This window comes from Aedes albopictus, chromosome 1 (assembly GCF_035046485.1).
Source record: "Aedes albopictus strain Foshan chromosome 1, AalbF5, whole genome shotgun sequence".
Classification (NCBI taxonomy): Eukaryota; Metazoa; Arthropoda; class Insecta; order Diptera; family Culicidae; genus Aedes; species Aedes albopictus.
The window spans coordinates 217,706,982-217,722,342 of NC_085136.1; the positions used below are offsets into that span (position 1 = coordinate 217,706,982).

General features: G+C 47.7%; 1 protein-coding gene across 2 annotated transcripts; it reads right to left on the bottom strand.

Moving 5' to 3' along the window:
- Nucleotides 1-2,343: 2,343 nt before the first annotated feature.
- On the bottom strand, nucleotides 2,344-15,071 carry LOC109400079 (MICOS complex subunit Mic60). 2 transcript variants are annotated; one of them, XM_029851743.2, is made up of 7 exons: nucleotides 14,849-15,071; nucleotides 6,399-6,538; nucleotides 6,111-6,316; nucleotides 4,784-5,733; nucleotides 4,029-4,257; nucleotides 3,851-3,871; nucleotides 2,344-3,486 (listed from the first exon to the last, which is right to left on the bottom strand). In XM_029851743.2, the coding sequence occupies exons 1-7, from the start codon at nucleotides 14,891-14,893 to the stop codon at nucleotides 2,861-2,863; spliced, it is 2,217 nt and encodes a 738-aa protein (XP_029707603.2). In that variant the 5' UTR covers nucleotides 14,894-15,071; the 3' UTR covers nucleotides 2,344-2,860. The 2 variants fall into 2 exon arrangements, with proteins under 2 accessions (XP_029707603.2, XP_062702230.1); XM_062846246.1 differs by lacking the exon at nucleotides 3,851-3,871 and having other exon boundaries at nucleotides 14,849-15,069.
- Nucleotides 15,072-15,361: the final 290 nt, after the last annotated feature.

Consider the following 15,361-nt stretch of genomic DNA (forward strand, 5'->3'; position numbering starts at 1 on the left):
CCGAGACTGACTTCCACAGCAACTGTTGTGCGGCTTCACAGTGGTTCAAGTTTAGCTGTATAACCTGCATTATCGTCAGTTGGTTCGACCTTCTCGCGTGCCTGGACATTTAGGCCCGCTCGTCGGGTGGTCCTTGTCCGCCGTGAAAGTCAGGTATTTTGGTGCCGAGTTGCACTCCCTGGCGAAATGGCCCTCCACTCAGCACTTCCTGCAGAGCTTGCTCCTGCCGGGACCCTTACACGCCCACGATTTATGTCCTAGCTCAAAGCACTTGAAGCACGTCACTGGCAGCTCGTATACGCTGAGCAGGCACACTGATCAGCCGGGGAACTTGATCGTGGCGATCTGCGTGCCTGTGGCGGAGGCGGATCGATGCACTTGGTGCATCTACCTCGCACTGCTGTTTAAGTGTGGCTGCGAGGTCTTCTGCGTCGGTGATCTCGTCCAGGTTTTTACACTGGATAGTCGCCTCCGCCGTTAGGGTTCCTATCTGAACTTTTTCGCCCAATACCTCTTGAGCTAGTGCTTTGTAGGTGTTTTTTTTTTTGCGGCCGCCTGCTTCTTCAGCACTAGCATCATTTCTCCAGTCCTGGTGCGCTGGATGCTTTTTGTCCAGCTTGGCCAACCCGATGTGCTTGAACAAATCGTTGCGAAGGTATCCTCTGCAACCAAATCTATTTTCGTTTGTGGTATCTATTTGAGACCCAATAGTGACCCTGGAAAATTTGTCGCATACTCCGATTGCGTTGAACAAATTCTCAACAAGGCAGCGTTCGTCGATCCTGTGGTGGTTGTCGGGGATTACAATCTGCTACGTTTGATTTGGTACCACGATGACGATGTTGATTCTTTCCTTCCGTCAAATGCTTCTACTGAGCAGGAGCTTGCATTTGCCGAACATATGATGACTACCAGACTACAGCAGATTTGTAATGTGTGTAATGCCAACGGTAAAATGCTTGACCTGGCCTTCGTAAGGGACAGCAGCGAAATTGAGGTGATTGAAGTGCCATCGCCGATTTTATCTTGTGATCGTCACTATAAACCATTTGTTATACGCTTGACAACGCACGCTTTCAGCGAAAGTTTCAACGGAGCTTCAAACATTCATGACCTGGATTTTAATCGATGTAATTATGACGCAGTCATGGAAGTTCTTCGTTTGATCCCTTGGGACGAAGCTCTTACTGATGACAACGTCAGCAAAGCAGTCACTACGTTCTACTTTGAAATCATCAGCAGACACACTCCGCCCCGCAGACCCTCCCTTCGTCGCTCAAATTGTCAACCGTGGTGGACTGCTGAGCTCCGACACCGCCGCAATGTTCTCCGGAAAATTCGTCACCGATTTCTGCGTCATCGAAGCGAAGAAAACAGGATTCTTCTTCGTAGCCTCGAGACGGAGTACAACGAGTGCTTACTGCTTGTCTTCTTCGTTCCGTGAGTATATCTTTCGAATTGAAGATGAGGTGAAAATGAATCCTTTATCTTTTTTGGCGATTCTTTAAGAGTAGAAAGGGTTCACAAACGATTCCTTCGGAGATTTCTTTCGGTGATAGTCACGACACCGTAGGATCAGTGGAGCTTTTCGCCGACTGTTTTAAATCCGTTTACAATGCAGACTCTCCTCCGGAATCGCCAAAACTGTTGAATTTTCTACCACCGTCGCCGTCACCGTTCCTCTAAGGGTTGGTCTTTCCACCAAGCTTCCCTGATCTTTGCGCGTTCGGATTGCAGACAAAATTGCAGACCAAGTGTCTATCTCGTTTGTGATCTTAAATGTGTTGATGCAAAGCGTTGCATTTTCAAATTTACTGTTCAACATTGCACCTCGAAGCAGCATTTAGAGTGTTTATTGCACTCTATTTACTAAACTAAGTATTTAGAGGGGTCATCATAGCACTCGAAACAGTATTTAGAGTGTCTTATCAATACCGGTGGTAGTAGAGTCTAGGAAGCTCTTACGTCTCGAAAAAAAAATACAGCGTGGATAGGCTTGAAAATAAATTCGACCATTACGAAATACATGATTGCGAGTAGAAACAGAGGCAGGCCTAGTTGTATTAACGATGATGTAATGATTGATGGGGATGTGTTTGAAGTTTTTGAAGGATTTCTTTATCTTGCGACATACGACAATGACGTTTCCCGTGAAGTGAAAGGCATTGGTATTAATGGTATTGCAGCTGCGAATAGTGACTTTTAGCGCTCTACTATACGCTGGAATGCAGTTAGGTACTTTGTAGCCAAAAAGATATCAAGGTAATCCAAAACGAACAATTAGTTCGAAAAAGTGCTTCGCCTTAAAATGGATTTGTGATACAAAATTAAAACCCCTCTTCGTGATGCAGAATTTCGATTTTTAGTTGTGTATTAACTTAATCGGCCTTAGAGTACATTTTCTTCCTAAATTTTGAAAACAATTGCTTCCACTAATTTTCATCGGCGCCGTTTTTTTTTACTTTCAATTCGCGACCTATTTCTTTGCTTCTCTTCAGTACTGAAGCAGCACCAAGCTGAATGACATTAATCCCATTTGTTGCCTTCGTCTATTCAAATTGCCGAAACACTTTTAATTTACGGTACGCAATACTTGGATTTTGTTCATTCTCGTTCCATAAGGGGTAGAATGGAGACTTTTCCTCAGTTTAAATGTCGTTAAACTTAATAAAATTAAACATGATCCATCGTCGTGACCTACCTGATCTCGGTTGTGGGGTAAACTTACAGCTGGCAGGACTCTGATGCAATCCATACAAAAACAACAAAGACGGCTGGAAACGTAGGTGTTGCAAGGATACGATAGGAGGAGGTGTTATGGACACTTAAAATAACACATACGATGGCATTCGGTTCGGTTTTACAGGAAACGAACTCCACTGGACGACGCATGTGCCATCAGAGTGCTGGCAGCTTGTTGTGTTTCTAGCAGCAAACGTGCCTCATTGAGCCAATCTAAGGCGGCCTTTCTCGATGCACCCTGCAGCAGGTTCATATACTGGACCGTTTTAACCAGATCTCCTCGATCCAGCCAGTAGCGCGCACGGTTCAGAATGTCGTACGTGTCCAGCTTGCTGAAATCGAACGGTTTGTCTTCCAGCTCATCTTTCGAAATGGGCACGTCCGGTTTGGCTATCAGGGCAGCTTGTAGGTACGACAGGAAGTACAATGGCAACCGAGCACCTTCAGCCGGAACCAAGGCCAACCGGCGTGAAACTTGCTCCACCTTGATGAAACGCTCTCGTAGGGCATCCTCCGGGTAGACGCCACGATCCTTGGCCTTCTCTGGGAGTCCCTTCAGCACTACGCCGACCAGTTCGTCTCCTTCGGCGGCACGGGCCACGGCGCCGATTTCGTCCTTCAGCGGCCGTAACTGCTCACGCCACGATTTTCCCGGTTGGCCGGAGCGTATTGAAGACCACAGCGACTGGCAGGCTCCCCACAGGGCTTGAGCTTGATGGGCGCTCTTCTCGGCATCGGCACGACCTGGTGGATTGTCAAAGGATATAGATTGAATCATACACTCTTGCAACGGCTCTACCCCATTTGGCATAACGCCATTTGGCATAATGCCGTTTGGCATAATGCCATTTAGCATAATAGCTATTTGGCATAACGGCCATTTGGCATTATGGCCATTTGGCATAACAAATATTATGCACATTCTTATCAAGAAGGCTTTTCTTCGTGTTATGCCAAACGGCATTATGCCAAATGGCCATTATGCCAAATGGCCTTTATGCCAAATGGCATTATGCAAAACGGCGTTATGCCAAATGGGGTAGAGCCTTTGGAAGTACTGAACAGTAACAGATATACGAAGAATTCAAACAATAAGCACGGTAGGTACCTTTCATTTCATCATCGATCTCTGCGCATATTTTGTGTTAGCATGTGATGGAGGGAAATGGTAGAGTAGTAGTTGTTGGTGATGAATGAGACACACATAAGAAAGACAAGAACACATTAGTAGCACACGGGACATAGACTGGAAACAACAATGTCAATGGAAAAACAATTGAATATACCTTTCAGGGCGGCATCCATTCCTTTGAGTTTGCCGAGCATTGCGGCCAGCTGCAGTTTGTAGGCCGCCTGTTCCGTGGTAATCTTCTCATCCAGCTCACGCTGGAACTTTCGTTTCATTTCCACCTCTTTCTGGGCGAGGGCATCGGCAAGGTGGTCGGTGTGCGCCTCCGATTGACGCTTCATCTGATTACGCAGGTTGCGTTCCAGTTCAGCGCGGATGGCCAGAAGCTGAAAAAAAGATCGTTGGATTAATGAATCGCAAAATGTTGAAGAGATGGCCTACGTTCTACCACAGAAAGAGAAAATTACAGAAGGGCGAAACTTTGAAATCTCGGAATTGGAAACCCAAAAAACGTAATCTCATAAGGGTCAAATCCATAAAGCCCGAGAACATCAGTGAACATCACCTTACGTTGGAGACCATCAAGCAACGATTTCTCTGGCAGAACCAAGAGGTCCAATCGGATGGAAACCTGAAGTCTGAAGGTCAACGTTGCTGTTGGGAGCAAAACGGTTTCGTTCATGGTGAACAAGATGCCGGTGCAAGTGGAGCGGAAGAGGTTGAGTTGCGTAGTTGATTTTGATGTGGCAATCATCTTGTGAACAGTATCGACTGTATGCAGTCAGTCCGAGTCTCGATCATTGGAAAGTGCGGAGGAGAAATGTCCGTCACGAGATGAAAGCAAACCTGCTAGCTGTCTTGTGAAGAAGATGTCTCAAGGTGGCCCTACCCACACCGTATTCCTACACTTACCTTTCTTTGGTTCTGCAGGTTCAATTCGCGTTTTTCCTTGGCAATCTCGTACTCCAGCTGGGCCTTCACGGCTTCGCTTTGATCGGTTCCTCGAACCGCCTCGAGGGCCCGCTTCAGCTGTTGATCGCCCTCAATCTGCAGCTTTTGTAGCTCCTTCTGGTGCGCCACCACTTGCGTGAAGGCATGTACGATGAACAAATCCAAATCGTCCTTGGATAGGTCCAGCTTTTTTTCGCCCAGGTTGATACCCGGAAAGAGCGATTGGATTTCGTCGATGAAGAAGTTCCGAGCCGTTTCCACCTTCTTCCAGTACTTTTCGCCCACGTTGGCCAGGTTCCGTGCCTTGTAGACATCTTCCTTGGCCTTCTTCAGATGTTCCAGGTATGCGGCAATATTTTCACGAGCCTTGTCCTTCAGATCGTCGGAACACTTGATATCGCGACTGTCCAGCAGGCGATGCAGCTTTTCGATATTCTCCCGGGCTTCGTCCGCGGCATCCTCAGCAGCCTTCAGCGCAGTATCCCGTGCGCTGGTGCGATTGCGCAAAAGCACCCAACTCGACGAATCGAGCTTGTCGACAGATTCGTCGACCACCTTCCTGACCTCATTGGTGTAGCCCTTGAGCACCTGGACGGCCTTGCCGTACTCTTTGATGGCGGTTGCCGCTGCCACGTCGATCTGGCGCTCAAGATCGCTGATCGATTTGGGTACTTCTTCGGTAGGTTTGGCGACAACCGGTTTGGGCGTCGCTGCAGCTGTTGCCGCGGCAGCAGGGGCTGCCACTTTAGCTGCTGCAGGTTTTGGTGCAGGTGCAGAGCTAGGAGTGGCAGATTTGGCGGCTGATTCGGATGGTTTGACCTTCTCCACCGTTGGTTCCGGTTTTGATAGCGGGGGTGCTGGGACTGGTACATGCACCGATTTAGAACGAGTGACCGGTGGTAGATCAACCTCTGTAAAATAGAACGTAATATTCCTATTATTGATTTTAAGAGAAGTCACTATTTTCGCTCAGTAACTACCTAAATCAACTTTTCGTTAAATTTTAATGTGGTCTCATTATTTTTAGGTTTAAAATTTCCTAATATTTTCTTGAAGCCTGTTTCCCATATCTAAAAATCTTTAAATTCCTTAGCACTAGCGTTAGCATATTTGTGAAATTATGAACTATGTAAATTAGATATTATAAAACTGCAGATTACTTTTAGGAATAACCCTGGGACCATACTAAAACAACAACATCGAAAGTATGAATGTCACTATTCGCGGGCTCCCACTTTTACCATAACTCAGGTTTTTTTTGTGTTACTTTATACAAGACTTCACTTACTTTTTTCAGCCTTCTTTTCCTCTTCCTTGGTACCACCCGTGAAGAACCCAGTAACCGTCGAAGTATAGCCGCTGATGGTACTGGAGATTTCGTCCAGCTTCTTCGAAACCTCGTCCAGTGGATTCTCTTCCTGAAGTAGTGTCTTCAAGACCGGTTCCAGGGCTGGCACGTTCGTGACGAGCGTTTTCCTGAACTCGTTATCGTATCTGTGGGATGCATTCAAAGATAAATTAAAAAATTATCTTATCATTTTAGTCATTATGGGTAAAAGTAATCGTCGAAACTCACTTAGCATACGCTACGACTCCACCGCCCACGAGAAACGGAGACAAAACCACCAGCACCTTTCCGAAACCAGCCTCACGGAACTGAGGGATGTTGGCTGCTCCTCTGGTGCTAAGACTTCGAAGCAGCTGGGTGCTTTGCCGCTGAAATGATATATTTAAGGTAGAATGCTTAAGTAGTCATATAAAGTTTACATCCAAGGACCAATGTCTTGGGTGTAAAATAAAGTTGGGGTTTTCAGATATTTGCCTCTAGGGCCCCTTTTGAAATTAAATTTCTGTGTGGTGTTCCCTTTTATTAGTATCGAAGGATACAATCAGTAATTTATCAAAAAAGATAAATATTAATTTACTCCGGCACCACGAGTTCACAACACTCAGCTTCCACCGGCACTGTCGTCAGAGACTCTTTATTCGATGTCCATTCGTGATCCTTCAGTATCCATTGCGATTGGCGCAGTTTTCACTGATCGTACAAGTCGCTCTCATGCTTCACCCATATGGGATGCTCCTGGTGGGTTCAACACCCAATTGGTATTTGCGTTAATGAAAGTTTCTGCTAGCTGACGATCGATTTGTTGCTCGAACCCATGAAATTTGTTCCACTACCGCTACGCATCTCGACCGGAGCTCCCCGACGTGTGATCAATCGCCTGATCGCCATCTTAGATATATACACAGGGTCGGCGCGTCCACGCAGCGTGCACGCAAATTACATATTACATATAAATTACATATTCGATAGTAATGCGTGACAATATTTTGTTGGCTAATAATTTATTGTGCTAGACCAAACACAAGCTAGGTATGTAAGCAACCAATGCTGCGAACAAGAAGGCAGTCCGCCAGATGAAATAAATACGACTACAGGATTGACTGATGGACCAAGAACAATAATGAAACCGTCATCCTGGATTTGGACTTCGTTATCTATTTAGATAACTGGGCACAATTTATGTTATGTTTTCATGTTTGTGTTTTGTGCATATGTAATGTTTCATTTTATTTTTCGTATCTATTTCCCAAACGTGGGGCCTGACATGGAAAATAAAATGCGCATTTGTAGGGTTCTGTTAGAAGTTATCCAAATTGTGGTACTCATCGTTAGCACAATGCATTTGTAGTGTTCCGCACAATTTTTTCGTTACATTGCCATTGGTAGCCGGTAATCCCAGTGGCGGAACGAAATTGACGGCAGGACGGTTCGCCGGTGGCCGACGAAGACCAGGGGCTGAACGGAATCGACAGCTGGACGGATCGCCGGTGGCCGACGAAGATTAGTGGCGGAATCACAGGAAGAGCAGCTCCGACGCAGTCGAATCGGATGGCGCCGACAAGACCAGAAGAAGCTGGCACTAGTCATCGCTGGCGCACCAAGGTGTTCGGGGGCCCCTAAGAGAATGTTTACGTGAGTACTAACATTAGCATGTAAGAAGATCATAAGAAGAGCCAGGGGAAAGTATGAACCCAATGTAATAAACATCAAATCGAATAAAGCCCGCTTTTGTTCATGTATGTGGCTTGAGTTTATGGCAATTTTGGGCATATGTTGACAGCCAGCCGGAGTGTCTCAAGCTCCGATTTTCGAGCGAAGACTAATTCACAACATTGACCGGCTAATCACAATCAAATGGGAGAATGCACACGATAACGTAACGCTACCACACCGCAACCACGTCGCACCATGTTCAACACGCAATGCCAGCGCATGCCACACAGGAACGCTGTGATTCTGTGTTGCTTCGTAGATCTCCATCAGTTGCCGATCGGTACCGACCAGATTCGTTCCATTATCCGACTAGATCTCGTTGCAGTAACCTCGCCGAAAAATCATTCGCTTGAAAGCTCTCAAAAACGTATCTGTTGAGAGGTCACCTGCAACACATATGTGCCTGCAACCTCAAGGTGAACCGCCTTGCTCGAGAGGCAGACAAATACGACGATGTATCCTTTCGAGCAGCGTTCTCCGCGGGTATTGCTGCATCGTACTAGAATGGGACCGGCATAGTCATCTCCGACATGACTGAAGGGTCGACATGCAATCACACGCGCTGCTGGAAGACTGGCCCATTTGTTGGCAGCCTGGAATCCAGTACCTCTGATTGACTGCTGCCGTCAGGAGTCTGGGACCTGCATGACAGTTCTGCAAGTGTAGCTCATCAACCAGTAATCTGGACACGCGATGGTTCTTCGGGAGTATCGCCGGGTGCTTCATGAGTCATGACAAAAGGAAACGACGATTACTGCAAACGTCCCCCGACACCAATCGTCTCGATTCCATCCAAGAAAGAGTACAAGCTACTGATCTTCGATTTTGGATGGACTTCGTTTCCCTTCGCCAACAATGTTGCTTCTTCTTCATAGTCTTCGTGCTGAGCCAGTCTGAAGAGCTGCATCCTGGCTGCGTGTTACTCGGATGAAAGGATCGCACCCGAGTGCCGCTCGAACTGAGTCAACGCTTTCGACTTCAGGTTAAAGACGAATCGTTGGACACATGCCAGGTGTCGTCATGCCGCACCGATGATGTTGGATCGATTGGCCAGTATTCATTTTCATTTATTTAGTATTACATCAAATTCAAGATAAAACTGGATCAACAATATTTCTCCATAATACACGGTTCGTGGCCGCCGCACTCCATCCTCGGTCGCGCCCGATGCTCGCCAAGTCACACTCCACCTGGTCCGCCCATCGTCCTCTCTGCGCTCCACGCCTTCTTGTGCCAACCGGATCAGTTGCAAACACCAACTTTGCAGGGTTGTTGTCCGGCATTCTTGCAACATGCCCTGCCCACCGTATCCTTCCGGCTTTGGCCACCTTCTGGATGCTGGGTTCGCCGTAAAGTGCAGCGAGCTCGTGGTTCATTCTTCTCCGCCACACACCGTTCTCCTGCACACCGCCGAAGATCGTCCTTAGCACGCGTCGCTCGAAAACTCCGAGTGCTTGCAAGTCCTCCTCGAGCATGGTCTATGTCTCGTGCCCGTAGAGGATTACCGGTCTTATTAGCGTTTTGTACATGGTGCATTTGGTGCGTGGGTGAATCTTTTTCGACCGCATTTGCTTCTGGAGTTGGTTCATTTCCGTCCTCCGCTGCACTGGCGTCGTCGTTTCCTCCGTTGCCGTGGGCTCCCGTGCCTACGTTCTCCACGCCGTTCAGGTGCTGATCGAAGTGTTGCTTCCACCTTTCGATCACGTCACGTCCGTCCGTCAAGAGGCCTCCGTCTTTATCCCTGCACATTTCGGCTCGCGGCTCGAAGCCGTTGCGGGATGCGTTGAGCTTTTGATAGAACTTCCATGTTTCTTGGGAACGGCACAGCAGTTCCATTTCTTCACACTCCGCTTCTTCCAGGCGGCGCTTTTTCTCCCGAAAGAGGCGGGTCTGTTGTTTCCGTTTCTGTTTATAACGTTCCACGTTCTGTCGAGTCCCTTGCTACCGCCCTCGCTGCATTATTCTCCTCCAAAACCGTTCTGCACTCTCCGTCGAACCATTCGTTCCGTCGATTCCGTTCCACGTACCCGATGGTGCTCTCGGCTGCGTCGTTGATGGCTGCTTTCACTGTACTCCAGCAGTCCTCTAGAGGGGCCTCATCGAGCTCGCCCTCGTCTGGCAACGCGGCCTCGAGATTCTGCGCGTATGCTGAGGCGACATCCGGTTGCTTCAGTCGCTCTAGGTTGTACCGTGGCGGTCGCCGGTACCGTACATTGTTGATGACGGAGAGTTTTGGGCGTAGTTTGACCATCACCAGATAGTGGTCGGAGTCGATGTTGGCGCCACGATAGGTCCTGACGTCGATAATGTCGGAGAAGTGCCGTCCGTCAATCAGAACGTGGTCGATTTGAGATTCCGTCTGCTGTGGTGATCTCCAGGTGTAACGATAAGGGAGGCTGTGTTGGAAAAAGGTGCTACGTATGGCCATATTTTTGGAGGCGGCGAAATCAATGAGTCGTAGGCCGTTTTCGTTCGTCTGCTGGTGGGCGCTGAACTTACCAATCGTCGGTCTGAATTCCTCCTCCTGGCCTACCTGAGCGTTCAAATCACCTATGATGATCTTGACGTCGTGGCTTGGGCAGCGATCGTACTCGCGTTCGAGCTGCGCGTAAAATGCGTCCTTGTCATCATCAGTGCTTCCGGAGTGTGGGCTGTGCACGTTTATTATGCTGAAGTTGAAGAATCGGCCTTTGATCCTCAACCTGCACATTCTTTCGTCGATCAGCCACCAACCGATCACGCGCCTCTGCATATCACCCATCACGATGAAAGCTGTTCCCAGCTCGCGTGTATTGCCGCAGCTCTGGTAGATGGTATGATTACCTCTAAACGTTCGCACCATGGATCCTGTCCAACACACCTCCTGCAGCGCTACGATGCCGAACCCGCGGTCCTTCAGTAGATCGGCGAGTATGCGGGTGCTCCCAATGAAGTTGAGAGATCGGCAGTTCCACGTACCGAGTTTCCAATCGCAAGTCCTTTTTGTTCGCTGGGGTTGTTGCCGTTGGTCTCGGTTCGTATTATTCTGTTGCTGATTTTCCGTTACAATGGTTTTTTTACGGCTGGCTCGTAGGGCCTGACACCAACCCCCTACTTTCCGGAGGACCATAGTGCACAGTTGAGCTTAGAGTCCTTCCCTGGCACTCGGACGTAGATCAGCCGCCCTTAACATGGGAATCAGACGCTGTTGTGAGCCGCTCCTCCTGGAGAACAGACGCTCAGGTTTGCCGAAGCAAACCCCCCCTTCCCTGTCAGCCTACGACCAAAGTTCCCACCGGGGTTGGTTACCCGATCTTCCCTAAGGTTGCTCATAGTTTCCGGCCGGTACCGCGTGGAGGTAGGGATAGGAGTTGCTGGGCAGAGGCTAGTGGATCACAATGGGATCTGAATTGCGCAGCATACCCAGCCTTTACCGATTGGCCAGTATATGTTTCTCGATTTCGTACGTGGTTTCTGTGTTGAAGATAGATAGCGACATTGAGTGTTTGGAAACGTTTACGTGCATCCATTGTTGTTTCATCTAGATCGTTAGACGGGTTGGTTCGATCCCAGGTGGCGGAATCTTCCGCCAGCCACATTGGTCCTGACCACCACAGATGATGATCGATGAGCTATGTCGGAGATATCCCACCAGATGCGTAGTCTGCAGGATTATCGTTCGATGCAACGTGAGCCTAATGTTTACGCGGCAAGACCTCCAGTATCAAAGAAGTTCTGTTGGCTACTGAAGTCGAGTCCGTCCAAGCATACTGCTCTACCAGAATGCGCTTGAGAGATTCAGCAACTTGCTTCATCAGCTTCGCTAGCAGTTCAGCAGCGTTGAGTTTTTTAAGCGTGGAAGAGATACCTGCCGTACGGGTGCCACCTTTGTCTTCGCTGCCAGAAACGTAACGTAGATCTTGCCTCAATCTTATCCACCGCTCTGAGGTACACAACTGCCGCATACGCTTCCTCGGAGGCATCAGAAAAGCCGTGGAGTTGGATTTGATCCTCGTAGTTGGGTGCCCATTGTGGAATGTTGATCCTCTCCAGCTGGCACAGGCTCTCCTTCATTTCGATTCATTTTTCTTCGACGACGGGGGGAATCGGACCGTGTCAATTCAGGTCGTAAACAATGTTGAAAAAGGATTCCGAACGGATTGAACAGTCTTTTTTTTCTTCTTAACCATAGGGGGATAATCTACAAACAGACACCTTAACATCAAGGATAGGGTAGTGTGGGGCCGAGGTCGTCTTCTACAACGATAGTAAAAGCCAGGACTACTCTCTCCTCGATCCACTAAAACACATTTCTATGGTCGCCAAACCCTGCGTCTCTCCGGAACCACCAAGAAGGTATTGCTTCAGAGAGGGGCTAGTGCACATCGCACCCTCAAGGTTGGCTGCGTAGCCTAGCAGCAACGAACATCGATGACTCGCTCTGTAGAGTCCATCACCGACGAAGTAACATGCTGGCACTTAGCCAGGTTCCCGAGTGGTCCTCACCACTCCCTTTGTCCTCGGAAGGCGGGCAGGGTCAACCCCGCCCGCGCCCAACTGCTTGGCAGACATCAAGAACTGATGCCCACGTGCAACCCGATCTGACCTGCTGAAGGCAAGGGTATCACTACCCTCCAGGCCCTATCAGCTGCACCAGAAGGTTGCTGACAGCAGGGTCTTCACCTGCCCAGACCAGTGAAGAGAATTGTCAGACAAAAGAGGCACAAAACAAGCAACAAAGAAGGCGCGACGATTACTCTTTATCCCTACTGGTGACAGATAATGATATGATCTCGAATTTTTTTGTTGCAGACAAAACGGAAGCTGAATTTGTTGCGTACTTTTCAACTCGTGAATAATCAATTATTACTAACCCAAAATCGAAACTGTTTGATGATAGATCTTCAGCAGAGTTGCAGTGTTTACCGACTAGAAGTTACCGTTCGAAAATAGCAATGCAAGGCTTAAAAATCTCTAAACATGTGGTGTACGATGTTTATCCTATTATTTTCAAGTTGGGACAAACTTATGTTGCATTGGGTGGATTGTCGCAACAAATACAGGTTGCGACATTGTCATTATTGTTGCGCGATGGTTGAATTTTGATTCACTGGCCCAGACCCTTGCCAGGGACCCCTTTCCAACCGCGGGCTCGGATCCAACCCAGTAGACCGACGCCACGACACCGCCGCTACCGGGACTTCCTCTCCGCGGCCACTTAATCGCTGTAAGGGTCGATCTCGACCGCAGGGCACCGGTATGACCTACGAAGCCGACTCCGAACCCCTGAACCACCTTGTACTGCATCTGAACTAGTCATTCTCCGAGTCCACGCGCCACCTCCTCTGTAGCTCCCAGACGATATGGGTGATAGCCTTTGAAACGGCGTTCCAGCCAAACTCATCGCTACACATCTTCTTCTTCCTCTTTATGGCTCTACGTCCCACTGGGACTTGGCCCGCCTCACTTCAACTTAGTGTTCTTTGAAAACTTCCAGTTATTAATTGAAGGGCTTTCTTTGCCTGCCATTGCATGAATTTGTATATTGTGAGGCAAGCACAATGATACATTATGCCCAGGGAATAGAGAAAATTTCCCCGACTGGAACGGGAATTGTACCCGCCCTCTCGGGATTGGCGATCCATAGCCTTAACCACTAGGCTAACTGGAGATCCCTACACATCCTCTGGACCAAATTGTCCGGAGTTGTGTCCTCCCGATGTTGATATTCGGTGCTTCGAATAGCAGATCGTTGAGTGCCGCTCCAAAAGTGGTGACACATGAAGCGTCAAACACCACCCTAAGCTTGGTTGTGCTGCTGCCTTCTTTTTTTTTTTTTTTTTTTTTTTTGTAGGGTAACTTATCACTGCGACCAATTTTCTGATCTTTTGTGATACACCACCCGCTTTAATCTATGTAACCACATATCAAGGCGATAGGTCACTATGAGCAGAGACCCTCAGCGCATGATCGTCGGATGTTTCCCCGCAGGGAAGAATGTGTCGTATAAAATTAATTACTTTACAAGGCTGTAAGTACCATATTTCAGAGGGCTGTAGGAATCCCTTATCAAAATATCTTACTCTTGTAGTAAAGAGTGTAACACAGTCACATAATAAATGTGCAGAGGTTTCAGATTCCTCATCGCAAAATCGACAAGTATCATCTTCAACTTTTCTCATTATTTTCTTGTGATAATTGGTAAGACAGTGTCCTGTTATTAGTCCTGCCTTCTTTTACGACCTCGTGATACGGAAAATAGTAGGATCTCGTACAATCAACTTGGATCTCTGCCTCCGGAATCGGTTCATTGTGTCTAGTCCGACAACGCTGCCTCCATATTCTGTATACAATGTCCACATCCGGTTGCTTCAGTCGCTCCAGATCGTGCTGGACTGGAAGTCGATACCGCACAGGGTCGGCGTTAGCGCCACGATATACCTATCGCATACTCCCTGACGTCAGTAAGATCGGAGAAGTGCGGATAGTGATTAGGCAAATTTGGAACGCTCCGGATATTGGAAGGAATTTGTAATTTTTGTAATTTGTAATTTATTATTCAACGTCGTATAATCTATAGGTATAGATAGGATAAAAGAACTGTTTGTGCATTTAATCTTCATATCAATAACAAAATTTAAAGAAAACTACGAATCGACGGTAAAAGGATGTAGAAATTCCGGGTTTTTGAATTTCAAAGACTGTGGCAACGCAAATCGAACAACGCTACCTAATTCGCTTTTGTTTTTAACTAAAACCTTCAATGATATCACTGTGGCAATCCTCAGGATAACTCTTCCGTAACCGTAACATATTTTATATCTATTTTGTTTTCCCCCCGAATAACAAGAGCACTATTTTTCCCCCAAGCTGCTGGTTGCCGTCTTGCGTGTATTATTTAGTGACATAACACCTTTCCTCCGCTTCGCCAGATGAGCTCTGATGGCAATTTTTTCTTCCATTCCGGGCACTAATCCATCACCTACCTTCGATCCGCTGAGGAACGTCTTCTGCACTAGCAAGCGATACATGGTTCCCGTTTTTTACGTGTCCTTTTCCAGGGAATTTTGCGGGATATTTGCACAATTTTCACCGCGATACACGCACCTGATCGCACTCACTCTTCCGAAAAAAAAGCAACGAAACGACGACGACGGACCGCGGACCCGAATCGATGACGGAAAGCAAGAAAAGTTTGAATGTGTTTGCGGGTTTTGCACTGACGACGATTTTGACGCACGCTTCGCCAAAGCGAAACAAAAATCCGGAGGTTTTGACGTTTCTGACAAGGGGTTCGACAAAGGGCGATTTAAGATCGGTTTCGACCACAAATTTATTTTTAGAGTGTATGCTCTTGTACACAGAGAAAAATTTCTACTCAGTGGCTGAGTTGGTCTTACTCAGAAATTGAAAAATCCTTTGTTTTCTTACTCAGTTTCCGTTAAAAGTGGGACAACCCATTGCCAATGGGTTGTCCCACTTTTAGCCGAAACTGAGTA